General features: G+C 39.2%; 1 protein-coding gene across 1 annotated transcript in view; it reads left to right on the top strand.

Annotated features, from left to right (window-relative positions):
• The window catches only part of PSMB7 (proteasome (prosome, macropain) subunit, beta type, 7), a 106,363-nt gene that overhangs the window by 44,675 nt on the left and 36,303 nt on the right, over nt 1-25,385 (top strand). Inside the window, exon 6 of the mRNA XM_006834751.1 lies at nt 6,737-6,795. Within this exon, the coding sequence (XP_006834814.1) occupies nt 6,737-6,795 (59 nt within the window). The remainder of the gene's footprint in view (nt 1-6,736; nt 6,796-25,385) is intronic.

The raw sequence follows: 25,385 nt of genomic DNA, 5'->3' as shown, positions 1-25,385 counted from the left end.
TTTTTTTTGGACGCATTCAGGGGTTATCTGTGGCCTTAATACTTAGACTGGTGTCTATTTTGATTTTTTTTTATGCTTTCTGATTGCCTCTAGGTAGATGTAATCAGGAAATGGACTTCCCTTTTTACTCTTCTTGAGAAATTTCAGCATGACACTGTTGGTCATTGTGATGTAACTTAGCATTTAATTTTTGGCCTGTTTACTTTTTTGTCTGCCTGTCCCGCTCCACAATCCTCGTTCAGGCCTTTTTTCTAGTTAAACAGTTCAGGGCCAGCTGTGGACATTTTGGTTTAAGTGGAAACTCTGTTTAAATTTCGAAGAGATCTGTGCTCGGGTGTCCACTAGCTCAGGGACCCCGATAGTCACCAGAATGGAGATGGGCAGCAAGGGACCAATGAACAGATACCAAAAGAAAAGAATGTCCACACCTTTATCTCCGCGGTTCTGTCAGGCGTCTCTGGCTGCTCTGATCCTTTCCCTGCTTGGTTATTGCCTGAGATGGTAGCTCCTGGAGCAGCTGACCAACTTGAATTAGAAAGCAATGGATTTCTTGCTTCTGCTACAAATTCCCCTAACTGTAAGCCTTCCAACCTTCTAAATATTCCTTTATATGTGGTTCAGAGTTCTGGGACCATCCACTAAGCCTGCTTGGGCCTGTATTCTGTGTTGTTGCTGATGGAGCTACTTATTGCACTTCCACCTGAACCGCCATCTTGTTTGTTCTTCCGAGTTATTTTCTTTAGAATAACTTCCTAGCAGTACAATTGCTGGATTGGTAGAAATGTACAGCTTTGTGTTTTCTGATTGACCACTAGAGAGTTCTGTTTTTTGATCTATCTGCTGTGGGTATTGGACTACAAACTTCATTTTGGCAGTGTAAACCCACCCACTTGGTGGGAGAAAGTTAGGGCTATCTGCTCCCCTGAAGGTTTATAGTCTGGAAACCCTGTATACAGCCACTGTGAACCAGATCGATTTGATGGCAGTTGTTGTTTAATGTGTTAAGAGTGCCCATTACACCACACTTTTGTTAACACTGTTGTGCCATTGAGTTGGTTCCAGTCCAAAGCGATCCTGGTGAGCTTGAACCACCGACTTATTCTTTTGAATCTTTGCTAATATAAAAGGAGTCCTGGTATGGTATAGTAATAAGCACTGGATTACTAACCGACTCCATGGCACTTAACAACATTGGCCTTCTATCAATGAGAACAGCTATTTCATTCTTAAAGATTGACATTGTTATTTAAGACAAAGCCAAGTGGAGATACAGCCCTTGTGGCACTTGTCCTTGTGATTCCCTGCTCCTGAGGCAGCATACATTGGTGATCTACAGTATCACCTTGATGGTCTGTGAGTGACTTAAACCTTGACAGTCAGAAATGGTGACTTTAAAAATGAACGTATAACAGGAGCCCGTGGTGGCTAACAAAGTGGGCTGTAGTGCCCTGGGAAGTGCAGACTGTTTCTGGACTCCCACTGGAGGCCTGTGTATACATTGCCTCTGAGCCACTCAGCCCTGCATCTCTCCATGGCCTAGATATTGAGTGGTGTGGGAGTCAGTCATGATTAAGTAGAATGGGTGGATATAGGTGGTCACAGGAGGCACTGGGAGCTTAGGGGAAGACAGTGGATGCATCACAAAAATCAGGGTTACTGGGTAGCTGGTCACAGTGTCTTCCACATAGTCATCTTTCTAAATGCTGGTCACCGAATTGGCACCTTGTTTTTCTGTAGTGTCTTCTGCGTAGTCATCTTTCTAAATGCTGATCACTGATTTGGCATCTTGTTTTTCTGGTTTAAAGAGCTTGGTTCTGGAAGTAAAACTGGCTCCTCAAATACTGTGGGTGGGCTGAAAAAGGCTGACTTGGTGGAGGTTGTTAAGGAGCAGCTAGCTACATGGAAAATAGTGATGAGGCAGAGAGCTTTGGTAGTAGAATGCAGAAATCTAAGAGGGAATTTCACTTCTGCGATATCACAGTGGTTTGGACCAGACTGGGACATATAATAGGACATAGCTTTGTGCTTTTAAAGTGTTTGAAAATTGAACTTGCATTGCTCATTGGAGTTTATCTTATATTCAACCCAGTGTGGTAAATCAAGCAGTAATGTTCTTTTGCACTTTGTCAAGGCAATTTCTGCTATCATCACTCCTTTAGGGCCAGTTCAGAGTTTTCCTGGCTCCTCCATTTGAACAGTTGTACTCACGATTCACTGCAGCTTACGTCAACAAATATCGATTTAGTGCTCACTGTGTGCCATAGATGGTTAGGTATGGGAGATGCAGCTATGAAAGGATGGACAAGTTGCAGAGATGAAATTGATAAAACTCTTTTGGAGTGAGGGTGTGTGAGGATGGTCAGGGAAGGCTTCTAGGAAGACCTAATCCTCTTATCTAGGGTTTAATGGACGAATAGTAGCTCTGTGTGTCATCACAAGGGCAAGGGGAGCATGTGAACCCAGTGCCAAGGTGTGCTAGACTTAAAGCATTGTGGGCATTTAAAGTGTGTGTACGTGTGGATCGGGCAGTGTCTTGTTCTGTTGTGCATAAGGTCGCTATGGGTTGGTACCGACTCCATGGCACCTAACCACAGCAACACCATGTGTATTGGGGAAGAGGAGAGGCCCGAAGGAGGCAGAAACCATGGTCATGGAAGGTTTCAAATGTCCCCTTTGATACTTGGCATATAGAACTTTCTGTGAGCAACAGGGTCATATCTGAGGCAGAGACCCACCCTTCTGTGCTTGTTAGTTCTGCAGCCCTGAACAGGAAGCCTCACCCTATTCATGGGCACTCTAGGATAAGCATGAGACTGCTAACCACAAGGTTGGCAGTTCAAACCCACCACCCATTCCTCGGAAACCCTATACAAGGTCACTGTGAGTCTCCTAACTGACTCAACAGCACTTAACAACATGAGGATAACTTGCTCTGCCCTCTGCTGCTGCCAAGTGGATTCCAACTCTAGCTACCATAGGACAGAGTAGAATTAGGGCTTCTAAGGTTGTATATCATTACGGGAGTAGAATTAGATGACATAAAATATTATGCTTGGCACTTGGTAGATGTTCAACAAAATGCTCATATTTTTTCTGACTCCATACTATAGTGTAAGTTCTTTGAGGACAGGTCTCAAAGGACCTTTGCTTTGATTTTAAATGTAAGAGAATAGATAGTGAAGATGCTGAAATAATGGGATGTCTCAGGACATTATTATGGCTTATGGAAAAATGTGATATATTGTAAATGTTTTGTAGGTCACATGGTTACTATAAGAATTATGGCATTTATCTTCTGTCTTATATACAAATTTTGGGTGTTGGACCAATATGTAGGCAACTTGAACAAAATATTAAAAAACATTGATATCATTGGGTTTACTTTTTTGTTTGTTAAAGGCCGGTTTTCCTTATTCCTTCCCCCAGTTTCATTGCCTTGAATTTATGTGAGGATTTGAATAATCTTCTCTTGCCACTTTGGGTAGTTGCTGTCATAATTTAAACTCCCACTCCATTTTCTAAATAGCAGACACACATCCAGATTTACCTGGAAACCTGTTGATATAAAGTCAATATTCTCCATTTCCTAGCACTTCTGTGTATTTCTGAAAAGGGGATGACAAAGGCCTCCTTTCTTATCAAGCTAAGAACAGGAGCTAATTTGCAAGTAATTTAGGAATTGTTTTTAATGTTTCTCTTTTCTAGTTTATTTTGGGGCCCACTTATCTTTGATTTCATGGGAAACAGTTTAGGAAACTCCTGCACCTTGGGAAATTTTTTAGGGGTGTGTGTTGGAGGACATGGTGTAAAAAAGGAGAGACTAGCAATAGCTCTCATGCCCTTTCTGTGTTTATTTACCCTACACCTTGCAATGCTTAAAAAAAAAATTTTGCCTGTTTCTGGTAAGAGGGAGATCCCCATACGCTATTGTTGTTGTTAAGTGCCATCGAGTCAGTACTGACTCATAGTGACCTTATGCACAGCAGAATGAAACACTGCCCAATCCTGGGCCAACCTCACTACTGTTGGTCATGCTTGAGTCAATCGATGCTGCCACTTGGCCAATCCATCTCCTTGGGGGTCTTCCTCTTTTTCTCTGACCATCCACTTTACCAAACATGATATCCTTCTCCAGCGACTGATCCCTTCTGACAATATGTAGTCCCTTTTTTTAAGCCCTCATTTGTTCTAAGAGTCTGGGTTTAGTATGTAATTTCCACTTACAGAAAATATCAGCAGTATTGTTTCTAAGTAGGAAAATCTTTGATAAAGGAAGAATTATTATATTGAGGAAAAAAAAAATTTATTTCTTAAAATACTGGTTAAAGAGGAGCTGAAGGGAGTATCTGTATCTATGGTGGCTCCATATGCTAAGCACTGGTTTGAGCCCGCCAGCTGGTCTGTGGGAGGAAGATGAGGCTTTCTGCTTCCTGGAAGATTTAAAGCTTGGAAACCTTACATAGGGATTCTTTGAGTCAGAACCTACCTACTTGATGGCACTTAACAACAACAAGAAAAAGAAAAGAACAAAAACAATATATTTATTATGAAAGGCCTAAGAAAAACAAACAGAGCCCAGGAATAAAAAATAGGACCAATAATTTTTAAGAAAAAAATGCTTTTAGGGTAAGCTTGGTTTTTCTTTTTAACAGTAATTCTTATGTATTATTCCACAAAGTTGTTATCTTATATGTAAATGCCTGCCCTTCCCCTGTCCTTTTTAATGTTTATTTCCGGCCTCTGTTTTTTTTTTACCCTTGGGCAGAGATATTCTTGGACCAGGTTGGAAGAGGCACTCCTGCTGTTGGGTTCTCTGCGGGAGTATCTTGTATTTAGAAGATTTCTTTTCCCTGCGATTTCCTCATTTGCAATTTTCTTGTGCCTTCCTGACAGCTGTCCTTTGTTTTCCAAACAAAATCAGTTCATTTTTATTATTAAGTCTGAGACTGGTTCTCACCAATACCTTAAAATGGAAACTTGGCTTACTTTTGCCCTTGACTCTGAATCTCAAAGTAAATGCATGACTCACAGAAATATAGCTGGAATTTATCTCTTTCTCCAGATTTCCAAGGATATTTTTACTTCGAAAATCAGAGGTTTGGTTTTGGTGAATTTACTCTTGCTGTTTTATCTGAGTGCATTGACTTTATATCTGTTCAATATCTATTGCCTTTCCAAAGGGTTTTTGTTTTGTATTTTAATATCTTTAAATTCCTATTTTAGTTTTTTAAAAATATATAAAGAGAAAAAAGTAGAAGAGGGGAAATGGGGTTGGTTGCCTTTTGCTCCCAAAGCCTAAATGAATAGTCATTGCTTGTAATGCTGGTTTACACTTGACACTTCCTACTGCTTTAGATGTGATGTATCCGGTACTGTGAAGGTGTAATGATCCTCAACCACAGCAATATCCCGTAACAGGAGTATCTGTCATATTCATCGGGATTACCATGTTCATTGATTTGTGTCTGTAAATCTGCTGTTTCTACCCTTTAAATTTGATCTGTAATTGGACCTCCTTAAATGGTTCAGATAAGGTAGTCTGTATTTTCTCAATGCAGCATTGCTGTCAGCTTCCCCTTTTTCATTATACATTCAGCCAACTTGAGAAAATCAGCAGGACACCTCATTTGAAACTGTTTAATCGCTGCCTTTTTCCTTTGCTAAACCATTGAGGTGGTCAAGCGATGTACACAAATCATTTTAAATAGAAAATATGGTTTTCTCTGTGACCCAGCTAAATAGATAGTGTTATGCAAAACAAGTTAAAAAGTAATAAATGCCAAAAAAATCTTCTAATTGGAGTAAAAAATTGTGAACAACTCTGTCCTCTCTCCAAAAGTAGAATATCCTGAAATATTGCCAGAACCCTGTAAAGACAAGATGATGGTTTTCTAAAGATTCTCTGGTTTCTGAACAAAGCAACTTTACATTTTCAAATAGTGCTGAGCAGCCTTTTATATCCATTTAGAGGGAGCCCACACTTATTTGTAATGCCTTTGCATCCTGCCTTTGTCAGGACAAATTTGCTATCTTTAATATCTATGCAGCATAACCTTTCAGCCATTTGCTATTGTGATAATAAATTTTTGTCTTTGTCTGTCATTTTGTCTACTCAGCTGTTACTCTTCAAAGTACAAACTAAAAATAATAGCTCCAAATAAATGCCACATAATAAAGTGTTTTACAGTTGTAGCTGGAATATACTGGTGGCTGCAGCTCACTGTCCTATTACCATTGCTAGTGCAGTAGTTTCTTTCCTCTATGTCAGGGTGACTGTACTGGGACCAGCTCATTAAAGCAATCTATTCTTTCTAACTTGTTTGGTATTTAACTCTCTACCTAGCAGCCTGCCAAGGCACAGTTGTGAAGCATAAGACTCAAAGCATAAGGATATATGAAATTATGTGGCATTCACTTTTCAGGAGGGAAAATTTACAAATTTTCCATAACCTGATTTTCATGCTTCAGCATTTTGCTGTGAATAATTTGCAATTATTCCTGTTAGAAGTAGAAGTAGGGCCATGTGCTGGTTTACCTGAGATAGTGGTAAGTGTGACTCCAGGCTTTTGTGGAGCACTGTTGACCTGGTTTGTATTGTCCTGCAGGATTAATATTTACAGTGTACATGAATGTGACACCAGGAGTGTTTTTGCCATTTTTGCTGCCCCGAGGTAAACTTGATACCAAGAAGCTGGGAGTTGATAATACATACTAAAAGTGCATCTTTTTCTTACAGGTTCTGGTTCCTTGGCAGCAATGGCTGTATTTGAAGATAAATTTAGGCCAGATATGGAGGTATGTAAAGTCCTTGCAGTTTTATTGTCCTTCACATTTTTCCAAATTGATTGCGGATTCCTCCAGAGTTTGTACAGTATTGTTAGTTGGAATGCTTTGTGGTGCAGATATTATGTTTGCTGAGAAGACTCTAGTTAGTTGTTTTTTGAAACCCTGCCTGCGGCCTCCGTCAAGCTTGGGGAACCAGTACTATACAACTTTCAGCTCTGAACTAAGAATCTTCTTGTCTGTAAATGCTGCTGCAATGTGGACTGTTTTTTTGTATACTAAGCTCTGTCAAGATACCTCAAAATGACAGGTGTTTCTGCTCTCACGCTAAGAATAGAGAAACTATGTATGTCTTTGTCACACACAGACCTTACCTGAAAATGGGAGCAGTTATTTATACAGGTCCATGTCGTTTAACGTCCGTGATATGTTCTGTGAAATAGGATGTTATGTGATTTGGATGTTGTGTTTACATCATATTACAGCCTCAAGGGAGCTTGCTTCTAGTTGTTTTTGTTGTTACTGCTACTATTGGGGCTGCTGGCAGAAGGGGAGTGAGAGGAAGAGAGTGAGGAGGTTGCGTAGCAAGTCTAACCTGACTGCTCTTTGGCCTGCTGCCCGCCAGTTGTGAGAGCCAGCTCCCAGAGCCATGTCCTCTGCTTTATCAGCCTGTATCTCTGTGCTGTAGTGCAACAAGAATCTGGATATGGAGACATTAAAATCATTTGGGGGGGGGTGGAGAGGGAGTTAAACAAAAGGAAAGCTGCTTTTCTCTTTAAAAAACAGAACATTATTGAACCATGGACTTATATCTTGTTGGATGTTGCTAACACTTGCTGTGCATTTGCCAGAAGATGGGGACAAGATCTTTTGTGGGTTAGATCTTCTCGATGTGTGATGGATCTAGTGTAATGATCATATTTCTAAGAGATTGTTTTATGATACAGGTTGTCCCTGACATAAGAATGGGTTCTGTTCTACTGAACCAACATAAGTCAGTTCTAACATTAAGTTGAATACCACTTTTTTTTCATGTTTTATTGTGAATTATATGATAAAATACTACTTTTTTTTAAAAGTTCTCATAGCTACTGTGTTTTTGAGCAGTCAGTAAATCATAACATTGGACATCTGTAAGTGTACATCTAGGAATGATACCATCAGCAAATTATATATTGCCAAGTTCTGGTGTGGCGCTGTAGGATAAGCACAGGACTGCTAACTGTAGGGTCAGTGGTTCACACACACCAGCCACTCCTCAGAGACCCTGTATAGGATCATTATGAGTTGCAATCTGATTCAGTGGCACTTAACAACAGCAACACTGTATGTAGTACATATTACTGATAATAAAATATAGGTGGGAAAAGATGGTGGTAAGTGTGGTTTGTCATAACCAGGATACTCCCAAGTCAGGGACTACCTGTCTTCTTTTCTTTGGTATCAGTGGAGGTGATATCTTCTGAATGACATTCCATGTAAATCTGCTTTAATTATAGGTGTGTCCCCATTAAGCAACCCCTCCAAAATATTTTGAGAGCAAATCTGTAGGTCTTCTATTCTTAACTTTAAAGGAATGATCAATATACTTGGGTACTTCTTGGTACTAAATAATTGCTCCACTGTGTTTTATCCTCATCATTAAATAAGCATATAGACACATAAAGGCGCTCTGGTAGCATAGTGGTTACGAATTGGGCTGCGAACCTCAAGGTCAGCAGTTTGAAACTACTAGCTCTTCTGTGGGAGAAAGATGAGGCTTTCTGCTCCCATAAAGATTTACAGCCTTGGAAACCCTGTACAGGAACTCTATGAGTCAGAACCAACTTCACAGCACATAACCACCACCACCACCATAGATGCATATGTCCTAAAGGCAGCTTTCCTAAAGTTTAGTTTTTGATGGAGTATGTCAACTTTTCCACAATTTGTTAAGTGCTGTCAAGTAGGTTTAAATTCATAGCGACCCTGTATAGGGTTTCTGAGGAGTGGCTAGTGGGTTTGAATTGCTGACCTTGCAGTTAGCAATCCAGCGTTTATCATATACCACCACACCAGAACCTCCTTTCAACAGTTGTTACTGTGAAGTGTTTTTGAGTTGGTTCTTACTTACAGTGACCTTGTATAGGGTTTCTGAAGAGCAGCTGGTAAGCTTGAACCACCGACCTTGCTGTTCAAACGGACCTTGTAGTCTAGCGCATTAACCCACAGCACCACACCAGGACTCCATTCAACAACTAATAAGTAGCTTATAGAGTGGTTTCCTCTGGTTTTTAATATATAGATTTTTATCACTTCTGATTCTACAGTAGTGTTTAGATATAAAGGCTGTCTCTGGGAATTAGTCTGACAATCCTTTATGCTTCAACATCTTTGGAGAAGATCCCTCTTTTCCCTTCTACCCCATCTGCATTTTTTGTTAACCTCCCTCTTACTATATATTGCCTTTCCTTTGCACAAGTTATTATGTGTCTACCCTCTAGTCTTGGTGTGGTACTTTAGGATAAGCACAGGACTTCTAATTACAAGGTTGGTGGGTCAAACCCATTAATTGCTCCTTGGAAACCCTACAATGGGTTTCTGTGAGTCGAAGCTGCCTCAACGGCACACCACAACAGTTAAAACACCTTTTAGTTAGTAATTTACTCTCCCTTCCCTTGTACCCCTGGTAGCTATCAGAGCATGTTTCTTTTAGTGTAAAAACTTTTTTTTTTTTTTTTTTTACTTTTTATAATCGTGATCTCATACAATATTTGTCCTTTTTGTGATTGACTTATTTCATCTGTTAGGTGTTTCACAGATTCAGTTACTCTTCAATGTTGAGTAGTAGTCTAATGTGTATATAATATGTACCATAGTTTGTTATTCCATTCTTCTTTTGATGGACATTTAGATGTTTCCATCTTTTTGCCATTGTCAATAGTTCTGTGGTGAATATTGGGGGTGTGTATATCTGTGTCACAGCTCTTAATTTTTCTAGGTTATATACCAAATAATGAGATTGTTGGATCACAGGGTATTTCTACTTTTAAAGGAAGTGCTATATCATTTTTCACAGTGGGTGCACCATCTTACAGTCCTACCATCAGAAGATCACATAGTTAAACATTTTTGTTCTACCATTTCATTGCCATTGGAGCTCCTTGAGCTTTGGGCCAGGTGCTGTGAAACTCCTAGGGTTGTGAGTTCAGTCTGACCAGGTCAGGGTCTCGTGCTGGAAACCACTACACCCTTGGAGTATGAGGCTAGCACAGATAAGTGGTTTGCTTACTGATAGCTAGATTTCTTGTCTTTCTTGCACATCTACAGGATTGAATATGTGTGACTGAAGATGGGATTTAACTGTGTTTTATTCTAAAAACAATAGTGTCTCGCTCCAATTAAGAATAGTAAAAAGATTCAAGTATCAACTATAAATGAGATTAGGATTCTGTTCTCATTTCTCAATGTGAAAATTTATTCCCATATCAGCATTATTTTCTGTTTGGGATTCTTAAATACACAGAGAAAAAAGAAGATACACTAGGTCACTTAGAGAAGAAAAGGAAATGGAAAAAAAAAAAAAAAAAGTCTTCTATTAACAAAAGGAGAGGTATTCCTAAAGCCGTACAGATCCATTAGAACTAACAAAGATATGGGGAGAAAGACTCTGGTCATTTTTGTTTAGAAAATCACCTCAGTAATGCCAAGCCCTCCTTTAAGCCACATTAATCTTTTAAATTTTTCTTGAAAGTGTTACCTATTTCAAATTGATTGGGACCTCCATATGCTAAAGAAAAATGGGAATTGCAGTGAAAGTTTAAAATAGGTATAAAAAGTGACATAACATAGTCCTGGTGTGGCGCAGTGTATTAATACGCTGGATTGTAAAGTCACTTTGAACTGCAAGGTTGGTGGTTCAAGCTCATCAGCTGCTCCTAGGAAACCCTATACAGGGTCACTATGAGTCGGAACCAACTTCACAGCATTTAACAACAACAAAGTAATTGTATATTAGTTATGAGTTTGGATTTGAAATCTTTCATAGACCATGAGTTTAATATTGATGCCATTTTTAGGAAGTAAAGGGAGTCCTGGTATAATGCTGCAGGATAAGTGGACTGCTGACTATAAGGTTGGCAGTTCATGTCCACCAGCCGCTCTTCAGAAACCCTGTATAGTGTAGCTATGTGTTGGAATTGACTCAGCAGCACTTAATAAAAACAACAAAGGGAAATGTGAAAATCCTTCAGTCAAACTCGTGTGATTTTATCAGTCTGAAGAATGTGCTCCTTAGATGAATTTGTCTGTCATCCAGAGCACTTAGTGTTCTGCGTTAGCCAGGAGAACTTAGAACAGGTTGACCAAATTCCCATTTCAGCTTAATTATTTACATTTACAATTTCAGGTGACTAGAATTTATTCCCTGTGTTTCTGAAGTTATGTTTTATATTCAAGACCAACCATCAGTTGGGTCCTTAGTGTGGCACTGTAGGATAAGCACTGGACTGCAAGGTCGGTTTGAACCACAAGGTTAGCGGTTCACACTCACCAGCTGCTACTGGGAAACCTTAGGCAGGGTCCACTTCATGGCACTTGACAAGCAATAGCAACAGCCATCAGTTGGAATCTATGGGTGGTGCAGATGATTAATAGTGCTCAGCTCCTAACTGAAAAGCTAAAGTCGACCCAGACCTTCGTAGGCTAGTGATCTACTTCTGAAAAAGAGCCATTGAAACCCCTCCTAAGTACAGTTCCAATCTGACACACATGGGAGTTCCATAAATTGGAATCAACAGCAACTGGCAACAATCACTTAATTACACTTAAGGTAGTACTTCTCCAAAACTATTGTGAAGACCAAGCAAGTAACTGTTGGCCACACTATTTACTTGCTTTAGTGCACATGAAATGATGCGGTGTCAGTGGAAGGCTCATACTGCCTAAGAGAATCGAGAAGAAGCTGAGTTGTTGAATGTCTTTGTTGTAAAAGAACATTCAGCTAAGGTGTCACCTCTAGCCCTGCATGTTTGTATGGAACTTGTGGAAACAAAGATATAGTGGCTTCAAATTTCTAATTAAAAAACATTTTTTTCTTCTTTCCAGGGAGCTTTTCTGCGTTTCTGTGGCAAAAGCCCTCCATACTTTCTTTCTTGTTTATTTTAACTCTTTGGTGACTATGTCTGCTATGGGAACAGAATCTTGGCATACCTCAGACAGAAACCTAGGAAAGCAGCACTACTCCCTCACACATCTTCCATGAGGTGCTGCACACTTCACAGAGAATTGTATTGGGAGGAAGTGGTTTTAGGCTAGTCTGACTGAATTGTTTGCCAAACAAAATATTAAGGCGCTCTGGTTACGAATCGGGCTGCAAACCTTAAGGTCAGCGGTTTGAAACTACCAGCCGCTCCGCGGGAGAAAGATGAGGCTTTCTACTCCCGTAAGGATTTACACCCTCGGAAACCCTGTACAGGGTCGCTATGGGTCAGAACCAACTCGATGGCACTTAACAACAACAACTGAATTGTTTGCCAAACAAAATATTAAGGCGAGACTTATGAAGCAAATGCCAGGCTTTATTATTAAGACAAATAAATTAGAGGAAGCTCTAAGCCTTTTTTTCCTTTTGAACTACAAACTTGTGCCTTGGACAGTGTCAGGTTTGGACTCACAACATTTGTGAAAGTCCCTCCCTGTTTAGAAACCTTTAATGTGAATTTCCCATGTCTCTAATTGCACTGTCTAACTTGTTAGTACTAGCCACATGTGGCTATTGAGCACTTGAAATGTAGTTGGTTAGAATTTAGCTCATTAATAATTTCTATATTGATTAAGATTTTGCTGTTTTCAGAATTAAGTATGTTGAAATTAATTTCACTTATTTTTTTACTTTTTCTCTCTCTGAACATTTTATTATAGGTTGAGTGAAAGCAAATTAATTTCTCATTCAACAATCTTTGCACATTTTGTTTTGTGACACTAGTTGCAATCCCCTCAGTGTAACGGGACTCTTCCCGCTCCTTGGGTACCCTGTTTCCATTCGTCCATCTTTCTAAATTTTGTTATTGGGAAGATGCTACCCTTTTGGTCTCATATGGTAGATTGTTCTGAGGAGCACCTTACTCATGGTGTTGTTTGTTCACTGTATGTTGTGTGCCATGGAGTCGGTTCCGACTCATAGCAACCCTGTATAGGGTTTCCAAGGCTGTAAATCTTTGCGGGAACAGAAAGCCTCATCTTTCTCTTGCGGAACAGCTGGTAGTTTCGAACTGCTGACCTTGAGATTAGCAGCCCGATTTGTAACCACTAGGCCTGTCTTATTATTTAACTGGATGGTGAACACTGGGAGTAGATTCAGCTTCAGGTTTGAAGGGAGTCTAAGGGCCGTATTCTTGGGGGTTCCGCCAATTTATCAGATCAGTAAGTCTGGTCTTTTTTATAATTTTGAATTTTGTTCTACATTTTCCTCCCACTCTGTCCAGGACCTTCTATAGTGATCCCAATCAGAGTTGTTGGTAGTGGTAACCAGGTCCCATCTAGTTCTGGCTAGTGGAGGCTGTGGTTTTTGTGGCCCATTAGCCCTTTGATTCCTTAAATCTTTGATTTTCTTAACTCTTTTTGTTCTGGACAGGAAGAGACCAATAGTTATGTCTTAGATGGCTGATCTCAAGCTTTTAAGATCCCAGTCGCTACTTCCCAAAGTAGGGTGTCTTTATGGACTGTATTATACCAACTGATATAAATGTTTCCCAAAACTATAGTTCTAAACCCTTAAACCCAGTGACTCAGTCTCTCAAGGTGTTTGATAATGGCTATGAGGTTTGCATAACTTTGCTCCGTATATTCTCTGCCTTTTATCTGGATATAGTTGCTGCACATAACAAATAATGTATGTAGAAATACCCTCTGCCAAACCTACATATGCTTTATGGGTGGAGTTGTTTTGCTAAGGGCCTGTTACATATTTCTCTATGTATCTACTCAAATTGTTGTTTAATATTGCTGTTATTGTAGGATTATTTATGTAATAGCATAATTGCTGTTGGCTTTTACTACTTTTATAGTGATCTCATACTTTTTTAAATATAACTGCTAGAAAATTTAAAATTACATCTGTGGTTCATATTTCTATTGGACAGGGTTGGTTTAGCATGCTTCTTGAGCATACTACAATTATGACTTCTCCATTTCTAGGTGCTACCATGTTATTACTTGAAAACTATTTTTAATTAACTCTTTAAAACTTAGGTGTAATTTACAGATAATAAAATGTACAGATCTTAAGTGTACAGTTTGATGGGTTCTGGCATTTGTAGTCACCCAAGTAACATTTCCTTCACTTCAGAAAGTACCCTTCTCCAGTCAGTTTCCTCCCCTCTCACTCCCACAACCAATTCAGTTTCTCTTTTTCATTTAAATCTGTTTTTAAAATCCTGTTTATAGCTATGAAATCCTGGGTTTGATGTGCTGGTTATATATTTTTTCTAAGACACATGAATGTGAGTTGTTGGTAGGTGCCATCCAGTTGGTTACGACTCCTAGCCACCCTGTAGAGGGTTTCCAGGGAATAGCTAGCTGGTGGGTTTGAATTGCTGACTTTTGGGTTAGCAGTCTAGTGCTGATCCTACAGCGTTGCGCCAAGACTCCCATGAATATGAGTGCGTACTACTAATTAAGTAAAAAGATATCACTGTACCACTATCGTGTGTAACCTTACAAAAAATATGCATATTTAAACTTTGGCAGACATAGATCTGTATTCCTAGTCTGCTTTAACCGTTCTTTCCTGTTCGTTGTTGTTTGAATATACAGGTAGTCCCCAGTTTATGATGTACTTGATTTACTATTAACTTAAAGCCATCATTTTTTTCTTTTTGCACGTCTTACACAATTGGAGCCCTGGTGTGGAACTGCAGGATAATGCGCTGTAAGGTCAGTTTTAGCCGCAAGGTCAGCGGTTCAAACCTACCATTCGCTCCTGTATGGGTCACTATGAGACCCTGATGATAGGGTTTCCGAGGAGCGGCTGGTGAGCTTGAACCGCCGACCTTGCAGTTCAAATGGCTTTGCAGTCTGGCGCATTAACCTATAGTGCCACACCAGGACTCCAGTGCATAATTTGCTGATATAATTCTCAGATGTTCATAGATCAGATTTGTAAAAGTATTACTAATAAAATGGAGTAATAATGAAAACTTAGAAAGATTTGACATATGTCAGAGTCCTAGTGTGATGTTATAGGATAAGCACTGAACCACAAGGTTGATTTGAGCCATAGGTGGCAGTTCAAACTCATCATCCACTCCTTGGAAACCCTATACAGGGTCGCGGTGGGTTGGAACTGACTTGACAGCACTTAACAAGAACAGCAGTAACTTACGACTGAGTCACTGAATGGAATCCTCTTGTAAGTTGGAAGCTACACATGTAGTGTGTTCTTGCTTGCCTCAGAGTCCATTTTACTACATGTCTTCCAGAAATGCCTGCAGTTGCTTCTTCATTTGTGTTCCTATACTCCATTGTACACCCTGCCCTGTTTTTTTTGTTTTGTTTTGTTTTTGTTTCTGACTGTTTTTAGGAGTGATCTATCACTTGCTAGTGAGAAAGGGAGCTTCTTGAGGGCAGGGACTGTGAAATCTTCTTTTCTTCAACTCCTAATGTTCAATATGTATTACTTGAAATGAGACATGGCAATTTTGAGCCAAGCAAACTCTGAGTTGTAAAATACATGGGAGATAGAGACAACTTTCTCTTTTATATCTGGAACGTTTTGAATATCTTTGGAAATGAAATAGGAAGATAGTTAGTATACCACTCAACTAATGTACCATATTTGGGGAAGAATTAACAAAACAAATATCCCACCATTAAAAACACAGGCTAAACAAGGAGGGGGACAAGGGGCCAAATACATTTTAAAATTATAGGCCAAAAAGCAGGACAATGAAACCCAGCTGGGATTCATAAATGCCTAAGATGAGCCACTGATTGCCTTGGGTAAAAGCTTTTGATTCAAGGTTTCAAAGAAACCACCTGCTAAACTAAGTGAGTTTAAGGCACTTAACATTAAAAATCTTAAAAAACAAAAACATTCATCCCTGATAGTGGCCCTACTACTGCTTTAAGTGTTTCTGTAATTTTCATTTTTGTTTGATTTTCTCCTTCCTGGAAGCTCATTGAGGACAGGGACTGAATTTACTCAATTCCATTTCCTTAAACCTAGCATAGTAGCAGGAACGTAGTAGTTATTCAGCCAGTATTTCATTCAGAATTCACTTACGCAGTTGCCAAATCCTGAGACAATCACACTCCTTCAGTTGTTTCCAGATTATCCTTTAGTGTTCATCATACTGTTTTGATAAGGAACTAATAGGCATAAGACTTGTATTGTTTTCAAGGCCTGGTGATGCTTCTCAGGCTTTATTTTTGTTATTTTATTCAGATACTGTACCTGTGTATTAATAGTACAGTGAATTATGAGTTGACCCAGTGACAAGAGGTAAGTTATATGAAAGGTTCTTTGTGTGTGTGTGTGTGTGTGTGTGTGTGTGAGAGAGAGAGAGAGAGAGAGATGATGATAAATTAAACAGAGCCATTCCTCTAGATTTTTCTTCTCTATTATTTAGGCTGGCTCGAGAATTAAGCCCCTGATTTTGGTTGTTACTCACAGGAAACACTGGTGATAACCACACTGTGGCATTTTCATTCCATTTTCAGTTTAAATGTAAGGAATTTGACCATAGTGCCCAGAAATAAAAATTTAGGATGTTATCTTGGTGGGACTATGTATTTTGAAAATTGCTGAAATAAAATAGAAACTGGTTGAGGAGGGAATTATAACAATGAATTAGATCTCTTTAGGTTAGTTTTACTTTTCATTGTAAGAAGCAATGTTTCCATTTGGCCCAGAGAGAAATGTAAACTCTTAAAGATTACAATTCATTAAAATGGGTAGAAGATTAATATTTAGTCTGTCAAGATCAATACTGTCCCCCTTTGCACTAATTGTCAGAATATCATGTGAGAGCTGCTGAAGGGTAGTGGTGTGCGGCAGGACCCTTATCACAGGGAGATGATTCAAAGGCAAACTGTCCTGCACCCTCTGGTATCGCCTTGCAAATTAGCATCTGGAATCTAATTAAACAAGCTTAATGAAAGTAACAGCTGAATACTGCTGGAAAAGACAATCAGCTCCCACCCCCCCATACATATTCTGTACTATTGAAGTTGGTCACCAAACACATCATGTGAGCACAGTTTAAAAAATTAGCATTTATTTGAAGAATAGAAACTGTTTTTCATTCTGTTTTGCATTTGGCATGCTCTGGCGTCCCATGAGAGCCATGCCACCGCAGATAGTACACAATATTTATAAATCCATGACAGGCAATAATAGCAACTTGAAAAAATTCTTTTGCTAGAATCTCAAGTTGAGAGCTGCCAAAAGCTGAGAGGATCAGATCTGCAGTGGCAGCTGCTGTGCCCTACAGTTAGAATTCTAGACTTTGAAGATGCTCAACTTAAAGAAATGAAGACTGCAGGCTTAGCCAATTTTTGCAGGTTTCTAGAGCTCTGGCTCTCTGCCTTTTGAAGATGAGTTGCTGAAGCTTCTACCACTGCCTGAGGCGTGCTAACACCAGCAGGATCTTTTTTTCCCCCCTAGTCTTAGTGTGTCTTCAGTTTTAAGTAGCACATGCTTAGTCAATGACAACTGTGATGGTACTTTCTCTGGTTGCAATACCAGGGGATGAACTCTTACCCTACTCTTCAGAGAGAAGCTATGAAGATAGATGGTGACGTAGACAAGTACCACTTCAGCTGTCTGATTTATGGAGTCATATTTCATCACTTGGCAAGTGCTGGCCTCTCCAGAAGCCCTTATAGATTGCTAAAGATGTGAGCAGCTATTGCCTTAAAGACTTGTGTTTACCTCATGAATATGATACCAAATGCCTAGCAATTGAGGATACAATTAATCTGTCATTGCAGGCAGCGATAGGTCCACCTTAAGTAATTAAAGAATTAATACCAGTATGATATTTTGACAGCAAACCTTAGAAGTAGCAGTAGAGTTTTTTTTAGTCCAGTAATAGAAAGATGTTGAAGTTACAGATTCATTTGTACAATAGTGTGAGAGATCTGCATGATTTACTTATTTAGAGTAGTCCCAAAGAAAAAATAGGGCATGAGTGTGATTGTGATCAGATAAGAAAGGGGCATGGCTATGAGAGTTTCTTGTGTGTCTTCATGGCATGACTACTGGCAAGTCATAGCCCTAGGACTAACATGAGTATCCAGATTACGGTGATGAGTAGATGTGGTCTGTAAAACACACAGTTGCTTCTAAAATATGGCAGCTGCTTTTAATTTTTAGTTATTCAGTAGTAGAATACAAATATCACAGCGCAACGACTAACACAGTTATTTGTACTGGCATCAGACCTGTGATTTATAGCATAATAGAGATAGATGTGATCCTTTTTTGCCATCTGAAAACTTAAAATCAGAGACCTACATATGTCCTCATAATGACAGAAGGTGAAGTCTGTTTAACACATTTCACAGGCTACAAAAGTATTGAAAAGGGGGAACGTATTGAAAATGCAGTAATCTTAATAGCTGATGATCATTGAGTGCTTATGATATGCCAGACTTTGTTCTAGCAGCTTTTTATGCATCATCTCATTTATTTTTCAACAGTTCTGTTAGATGTCAGTACTTTATTATTCCCATTTTATAGAGCAGAAAATAAGATTATGGAGAAGCTGAATAACATACCTAAAATCACACAGTTAGTAAAGGATGGACTTAAGATTTGAATCCTGGTCTGTCTGACTTACCATATTTTGCCTCTTTTTGAAGCCTGCAGTTCTTTGACAGCAGTGTGAGGAAGACATCTTATTCCAGGTGAGCAGAAGTGTGGGCTGCTCAGGCATTTTTTTGTTTTTTTCCACCCCCTTCCTCTGATGGGGATTTGTGAAGATGGCAGAAAGCCAAACCAGTGCCGGAGAAAGTGCATAGGCATCTTTGGTAATCTCAGTGTTAGGAAGGAACCCAGGAATAGATAGCTGCAAAGAAGTCAGAAATAAAGAGATACCAGTAAGTCAAATAGTCATTTGGTTATGGGATATGCAGAATTCACTTTGAATTGTAGATTTTTTTGCATTTTCATCTTTCAGCTGTCCTCTACCCTATATATCCTGTGATTCCCTTCCACCCCTGCAAAGGTTTTAAATATTTTTTGCAAGAGAGCTGTTGTTCTTTCTATAGCTAATAATCAAATGGCACAGGCCGCCTCATATTTAGTAATGAGACCAAGAAATCTTTAAATATTAGTGGGTTGCATTTGTCCATTTGAGGCAAAGCATGAATAACTTTAAAAAAATAATAAGACTATCATATTTGAATAATGAAGTGCTTTTCCCCCCCCAATTGCCAAAACTTTTTAATCTTTGTCAACAATTGCTCTGTCGTCCGTCTTATTGAGGTTGCATCTGTACGACTCTGAGCTCAGGAGCCCTGACAAGCAGCATATGAATTCTGTATTCATTAGTGATCTTGATCCAAATGCCTCTGTCCCTGCCACGGGGGCTCAGGTGTGGAAGCTGCTGGCTAATCCCACCAGCTGACATTCAGAGGTTTAATGACTCCATAGGAAGGTGACCACTCGCTGAGAGGTTTGCTGGCGGAACCCACACGCAGACAATGGAGATCAAGGAAGACTATCAGTGTTTTGCTGGAGAACCTTCCTGTGTGACTTGAACCCTGTTGGCATCAAACAGTGTTTTTAGCAAATGCAAAATTAAAAAAAAAAGAAAAAAATCTGATGCTTGATAGCTATCATAAACAATAGTTTCCCTATCTGTATTGCTGCTGTTGAAGGCTATTTTTCTTGTAGCACTTTTAATAGGTGTCAGTTTAATGAGCTGAAAACTTACTTTTCCAGATTTTAGGTTTTAAGGTCTAGTTGTTGCATCTGTTTAGGCATTTTATATATCTGGGAGGGGAAATACATTGTTAGACTGAAAATAAATGTTCTTAAGATTTCTCCTAATGTTGTTACTAATTTTCATCATTAACTTTTAAAAAATTACTTTTAACATATGAATTATTTGGCTGACTTGCGACATGTCACTAGATTTTTTTTTTTATTAGATCACCAGTTTTAAGTATATGGAGCCTTGGTGGAACAATAGGTTCAGTGTTAATGCTATAAACCGAAAGGCTGGTGGTTTGAAACTACTAGCTGCTCTGAAAGAAAGCTGTGACTGGCTGCTTCTGTAAAGATGTACAGCCTAGGAAACCTATGGGGTACTTTTGTTCTGCCCTGGACAGTTGCTGTGAGTTGGAATTAACTCCATGGCATTGGGCTGTATTCTAGGATTCCTAATTTGGTCTGTTTGCTGAGCAAATAATCCAAAAAGCAGGATTATATGAAGAAGGATGTAGCATCAAGCTTGGATAAGACTTATTAACAACCTGTGATATACAGATGACATAGCCTTGCTTGCTGTATGTAAGTGAAGACTTGAAGCACTTACTTACTAATGAAGTCTCAAAGACTGCAACCTTCAGTATGGAGCACACCTCAACATAAAGAAAACAAAAACGCTCACAACCAGATCAATAAGCAACATTATGATAAATTAATTTTGAATTTGTCAAGGGATTCATTTCACTTAGAACCACAATTCATGCCCATGGAAGCAGCAATCAAGAAATCAAATGACATATTGCTTTGGGCCAATCTCCTTTAAAAGACCTCTTCAAAGTGTTAAAAGGCAAAGCTATCACTTTGAGGATTAAGGTGTGCCAGACCCAAGACATGGTCTTTTCAATTTCTTCTGCATGCAGAAGCTAGGCAATGAACAAGGAAGACCACAGAATTATTGCTGCCTTTGAATTAGGGCATTGGTGAAGAATATTGAATATACCGTGGATAGTCCGGAGATTGAACAAATCTACCTGGGAAGAAATATAGCCAGAGTGGTCCTCAGAAGCATGGATGCTTGGAAGCATGGAAACAAGACATCATGTTGTGTACTTTGAAAATGTCATTAGGAGGCACCAGTTCTTGGAGAAGGACATCATTCTTTGTAAAGTAGAGAGTTGGTGGAAAAGAGGAAGACTCCCAACAAGATGGATGGACATAGAGGCTGAAACAGTTGTGAGGATGGTGCAGGACCAGGCATTGTTTCATTCTGTTATACTTAGGGTCATCATGAGTCAAAACCAGCTCAACTATACCTAGCATCATTTCTAAGAATGTCTTTATTATTACTACTTTATAATAGCTTCATTGAGCGATAATTCACATACCATATAATCACTTATTTTACATGTACAATTCAGTTTTGAGTATAATCACAGAGTTGTACATTTATCACCACATGAAATTTAAACATTTTCATCAACCCAGAAGCAAATCCTGTACCCATTTTATTAATTCATTCTCCATTTTTTTCTCCAGCTTGCCCAGACCTAGGCAACCATTGATCTATTTTCTATCTCTATAGGTATACCGGAGTCCTGATGTGGCATGGTAGGATAAGCCCTGGACTGCAAGGTATGTTTGAACCGCAAGGTTGGTGGTTCAAACTCACCAACTGCTCCTCAGAAACCCTATACAGGGATGCTATGAGTCAGAACTGACTTGATGGCATTTAATAACAAAAACAACAGCAGAGACATACCTACTTTGAACATTTAATAGAAATGGAATCATGTAATATGTGGCCTTTTGTGTCTGGCTTCTGTGTTTTCAAGGTTCATGTTGTAGCATGTATCAGCTTTATCCTTTTTTATGGTTGAGTGTGGCACTGTGGGTTAATGCGCTGGACTGCAAACTCACCAGCTGTTCCTTAGAAACCCTGTACAGGGTCGCTATGAGTTAAAACCGACTCGATGGCACTTAACAACAACAACATTTCATTGTATGGGAGCATCACATTTCAATTATCCATTCTTTAGTTGATAGATATTAGAATTGTTTTCACTGTATGGCTTTTATGAACATTCCTGTAGAGACTTTTTATATGGACATATGTTTTAATTTTTTTGGAATGGAATTCCTAGATTTTATGGTAACTCTTCACCACTCATCTGTCAGTTTGTGGCAATGTGGCGGCTTGTGTGTTGCTATGATACTGGAAATTATGTCACCAGCATTTAAAATACCAACAGGGTCAGTCACCTGTGATAGACAGATTTCAGCTGAGTTTCCAGATTAAGACAGACTAGGAAGAAGAGGCAGATTACTTCTGAATATTTAGCCAATAAAAACATTATGAATAGCAGTGGCACACTGTCTGTTAGTACCAGGTTATTGTCAGATATAGTGCCGGAAGGTGAATGCCTCTGACTGGAAGACACTCAGAATATGGCTGGGGAAGAGCTGCCTCCTCAGAGTAGAGATGACCATGATGATGCAAATGGCATACGTAAGGCTTTCAGGACCTTCATTTGCTGATAAGGCACAAGTCAAAATGGGAAACAGCTGTAAACATCCATTAATAATCAAAATATAAAATGTGTGAATCTAGGAAAATTGGAAGTTGTCAATGAAATGAATTGCATAAAGATCAATATTCTAGACATTCGTGAGCTGAAATTGGTATTGACTGTTTTGAATCTGACAATCGTGGTTTACTATGTTGAGAATGACTGATTGAAGAGGAAAGGCATCATTCATCATCAAAAAAAAACTTTCAGTATCTGTCTTAAAGTATAATACTGTCTGTCATAGGACAGTATCCATATGCCTACAAGGAAAACCTGGTGTGACACTGTTGGATCAGCACTGAACTGTGAACTACAAGGTCGGCAGTTCAGATCCACCAGCTGCTCCTTGGAAACCCTATAACATTGCTATGAATTGGAAATGACTCAATTCCACTTAATAACAGTAAGGAAGACCAGTTAATACCACTATTATTCAAATTTATGCACCAACCACTAAAGCCAGCGATGATAAAATTGACAAATTGTACTGATGTGGGTTAATGCATTGGGTTGCAAAGTCGGTTTGAACCATAAGGTAAGTGGTTCAAGCTCACAAGCTGCTTCTTGGAAATCCTATGCAAGGTGCTATGGGTTGGAACAGACTGGATGGTACTTAATAACAGTAACTTCTTCCGTCTAAAATTGATCAAATATGCAATCAAGATGTATTGATAATTACTTGTTATTGGAATGCAAAGATTTGAAACAGAGGGAGAAACAGTAGTTGGAAAATAAGGCCTTGGTGGTAGAAACGATCCTGGAGATTGCATGAAAGAATTTCACAAGACTTATACATTGCAAATAAGGAGCTCTGGTAGCGTAGTGGTTACGAATCGGGCTGCGAACCTTCAGGCCAGCAGTTCGAAACTATCAGCCGCTCTGTGGGAGAAAGATGAGGCGTTCTGCTCCCGTAAAGATTTACAGCTTCGGAAACCCTGTACAGGGTCACTATGGGTTGGAACCGACTCGACGGCACTTAACAACAACATACATTGCAAATACCTTCAACACAGAAGACTAGTATATACATGAATCTCACCAGATGGAAGACACAGAAATCAAATTGACTATATCTATATGAAGAGACAGTAGGTAGGCTCCATATCATCAGCCAAAACAAGGCCAGTGGCAGATTGTGGAGCAGAGCATTAATTGCTCATGTGCAAGTTCAGGCTGAAGTGACCAAAATGGATGTCAGAAGAGACTCTGAAATTTGTTTTCCATCATAGAGATGCTAGAGTGAATGAAAGAAATCAGGAAGTAAAAGAGCTGAACAAAAAAATTTCAAAGGGTAGCTCAAGAAGACAATGTCAAATATGAAATGTGTTAAGACCAAAAGGATATTATATGCTCAGCCTATCTCAAACTAGGATTCCATGGGCAAAATATTGAATGATCCAGAAAGCATCAAAAGAAGATGGCAGGAATACACAGCGCCACTGCACTAAAAAAGAAATGGTCGAAGTTTAACCATTTCAGGACGTAGCATAGGATCAAGAACCAATAGTCTTGAAGGAAGAAGTCTAAAGTGCCCTGAAAGCATTGGCAAAAAACTGGAAATTGATAGAATGCACATTGAAATCTTTCAACAAACTGATGGAGCACTGGAGGTACTCACTCATTCATGTCAAGAAATTTGGAAGACAGCTACCTGACCAACTGATTGGAGAGATCAATATTTTTGCCCATTCCAAAGAGAAGCAAGTGGAAACCATTGGACAATATCATTTATATCACATAAAAGTAAAATTTTGCTAACGATGATTTTTAAATGACTGCACCAGTACATTGGCTGGGAACTGTGAACTGCCAGAGCTTCTAGCTTGATTCAGAAGAGGATGTGAAAAGAGCAGTGTCATTGCTGATGTCAGATGTATCTTGGCTGAAAGCAGAGAATACCAAAAATATGTTCCCCTGTGCTTTATTGACTATGCAAAGGCTTTTAACTGTTTGGATCATGACAACCTATGGATAACATTGTGAAGAATGGATATTCCAAAAGACTTAATTATGCTCATGAGGTACATAGGCCAAGAGGCAGTCAGTTACATATGTTGAGCAAATAATCTGAGAAGATGGATTATATGAAGAACATGGCATCAGGGTTGCAGGAAGATCATTAACAACCTGTCATATGTATATGATACTTGCTTGCTGAAAGTGAAGAGGATTTAAAATACAGATGAAGATCAAACACCACAATCTTCACTATGGGTTGTACATCAATGTAAAGAAAATAAAAATCCTCACAACTGAACCAGTAAATAACATCTAAATAAATGGAGAAAAGATTAAAGTTATCAAAGACTTCATTTTGTGTGCATCCACTGTCAACACTCATGGAAGCAGCAGTCAAGAAATCAAATGACATGGGGCAGATCTGCTGCACAAGACCTCTTTAAACTTTTGAAGAGCAAACATGTTAGTTTGAGGATTAAGGGTGTGCCTGACCCAGTCCATGCATGGTATTTTCAATAACCTCATATGCAGGTGAAAGTTGGACAGTGAATAAAGGAGGACCATAGGACTCGACGGCACTTAACAACAACAACAACAACAACAACAACAACAACAATAGGACAATTAATGCATTTGAGCTATGGTGTTGGAGGAGAATATTTAAAAGTACCATGGACCGTCAAAAGAACAAACAAATCTGTGTTGAAAGAGGTACAGCCAGAATGCTCCCTGGAAGCCAGGATGGTCTTTTACTTCGGATAGTTTCAGGAAGGACCAGTCCCTGGTATCATGTTTGGTAAAGTGGAGGGTCATCGAAAAGGAATGGCACAGTGACAGCAGCAGTAGACTCAAGTAGAACAATGATTGTAAGGAGGCACAGTACCGGGCAGTGTACAGGGTCACTGTGAATTGGAACCAACTCAGCGGTACCGGTACCTAACAACAACAATGGTAACTCTTATGTTTAGCCTTTTGAAGAACTGCCAGACTGCTATCCAAAGCATCTATACCACCAGCAGTGTCTGAGGGTTCCTGTTTCTCTATATTCTGTCTAATGCTTGTTATTTTTCATTTTTTTGTGTTTTTAAAATTAAAAAAATTTTTTTTATCATAGCCATTCTAGTTAGTTTGACGTAGTATTTGCTTGTGATTTTAATGGA

This window comes from Chrysochloris asiatica, unplaced genomic scaffold (genome assembly GCF_000296735.1).
Source record: "Chrysochloris asiatica unplaced genomic scaffold, ChrAsi1.0 scaffold00014, whole genome shotgun sequence".
Classification (NCBI taxonomy): domain Eukaryota; kingdom Metazoa; phylum Chordata; class Mammalia; order Afrosoricida; family Chrysochloridae; genus Chrysochloris; species Chrysochloris asiatica.
This window is presented reverse-complemented; position numbering and strand designations above follow the sequence as displayed.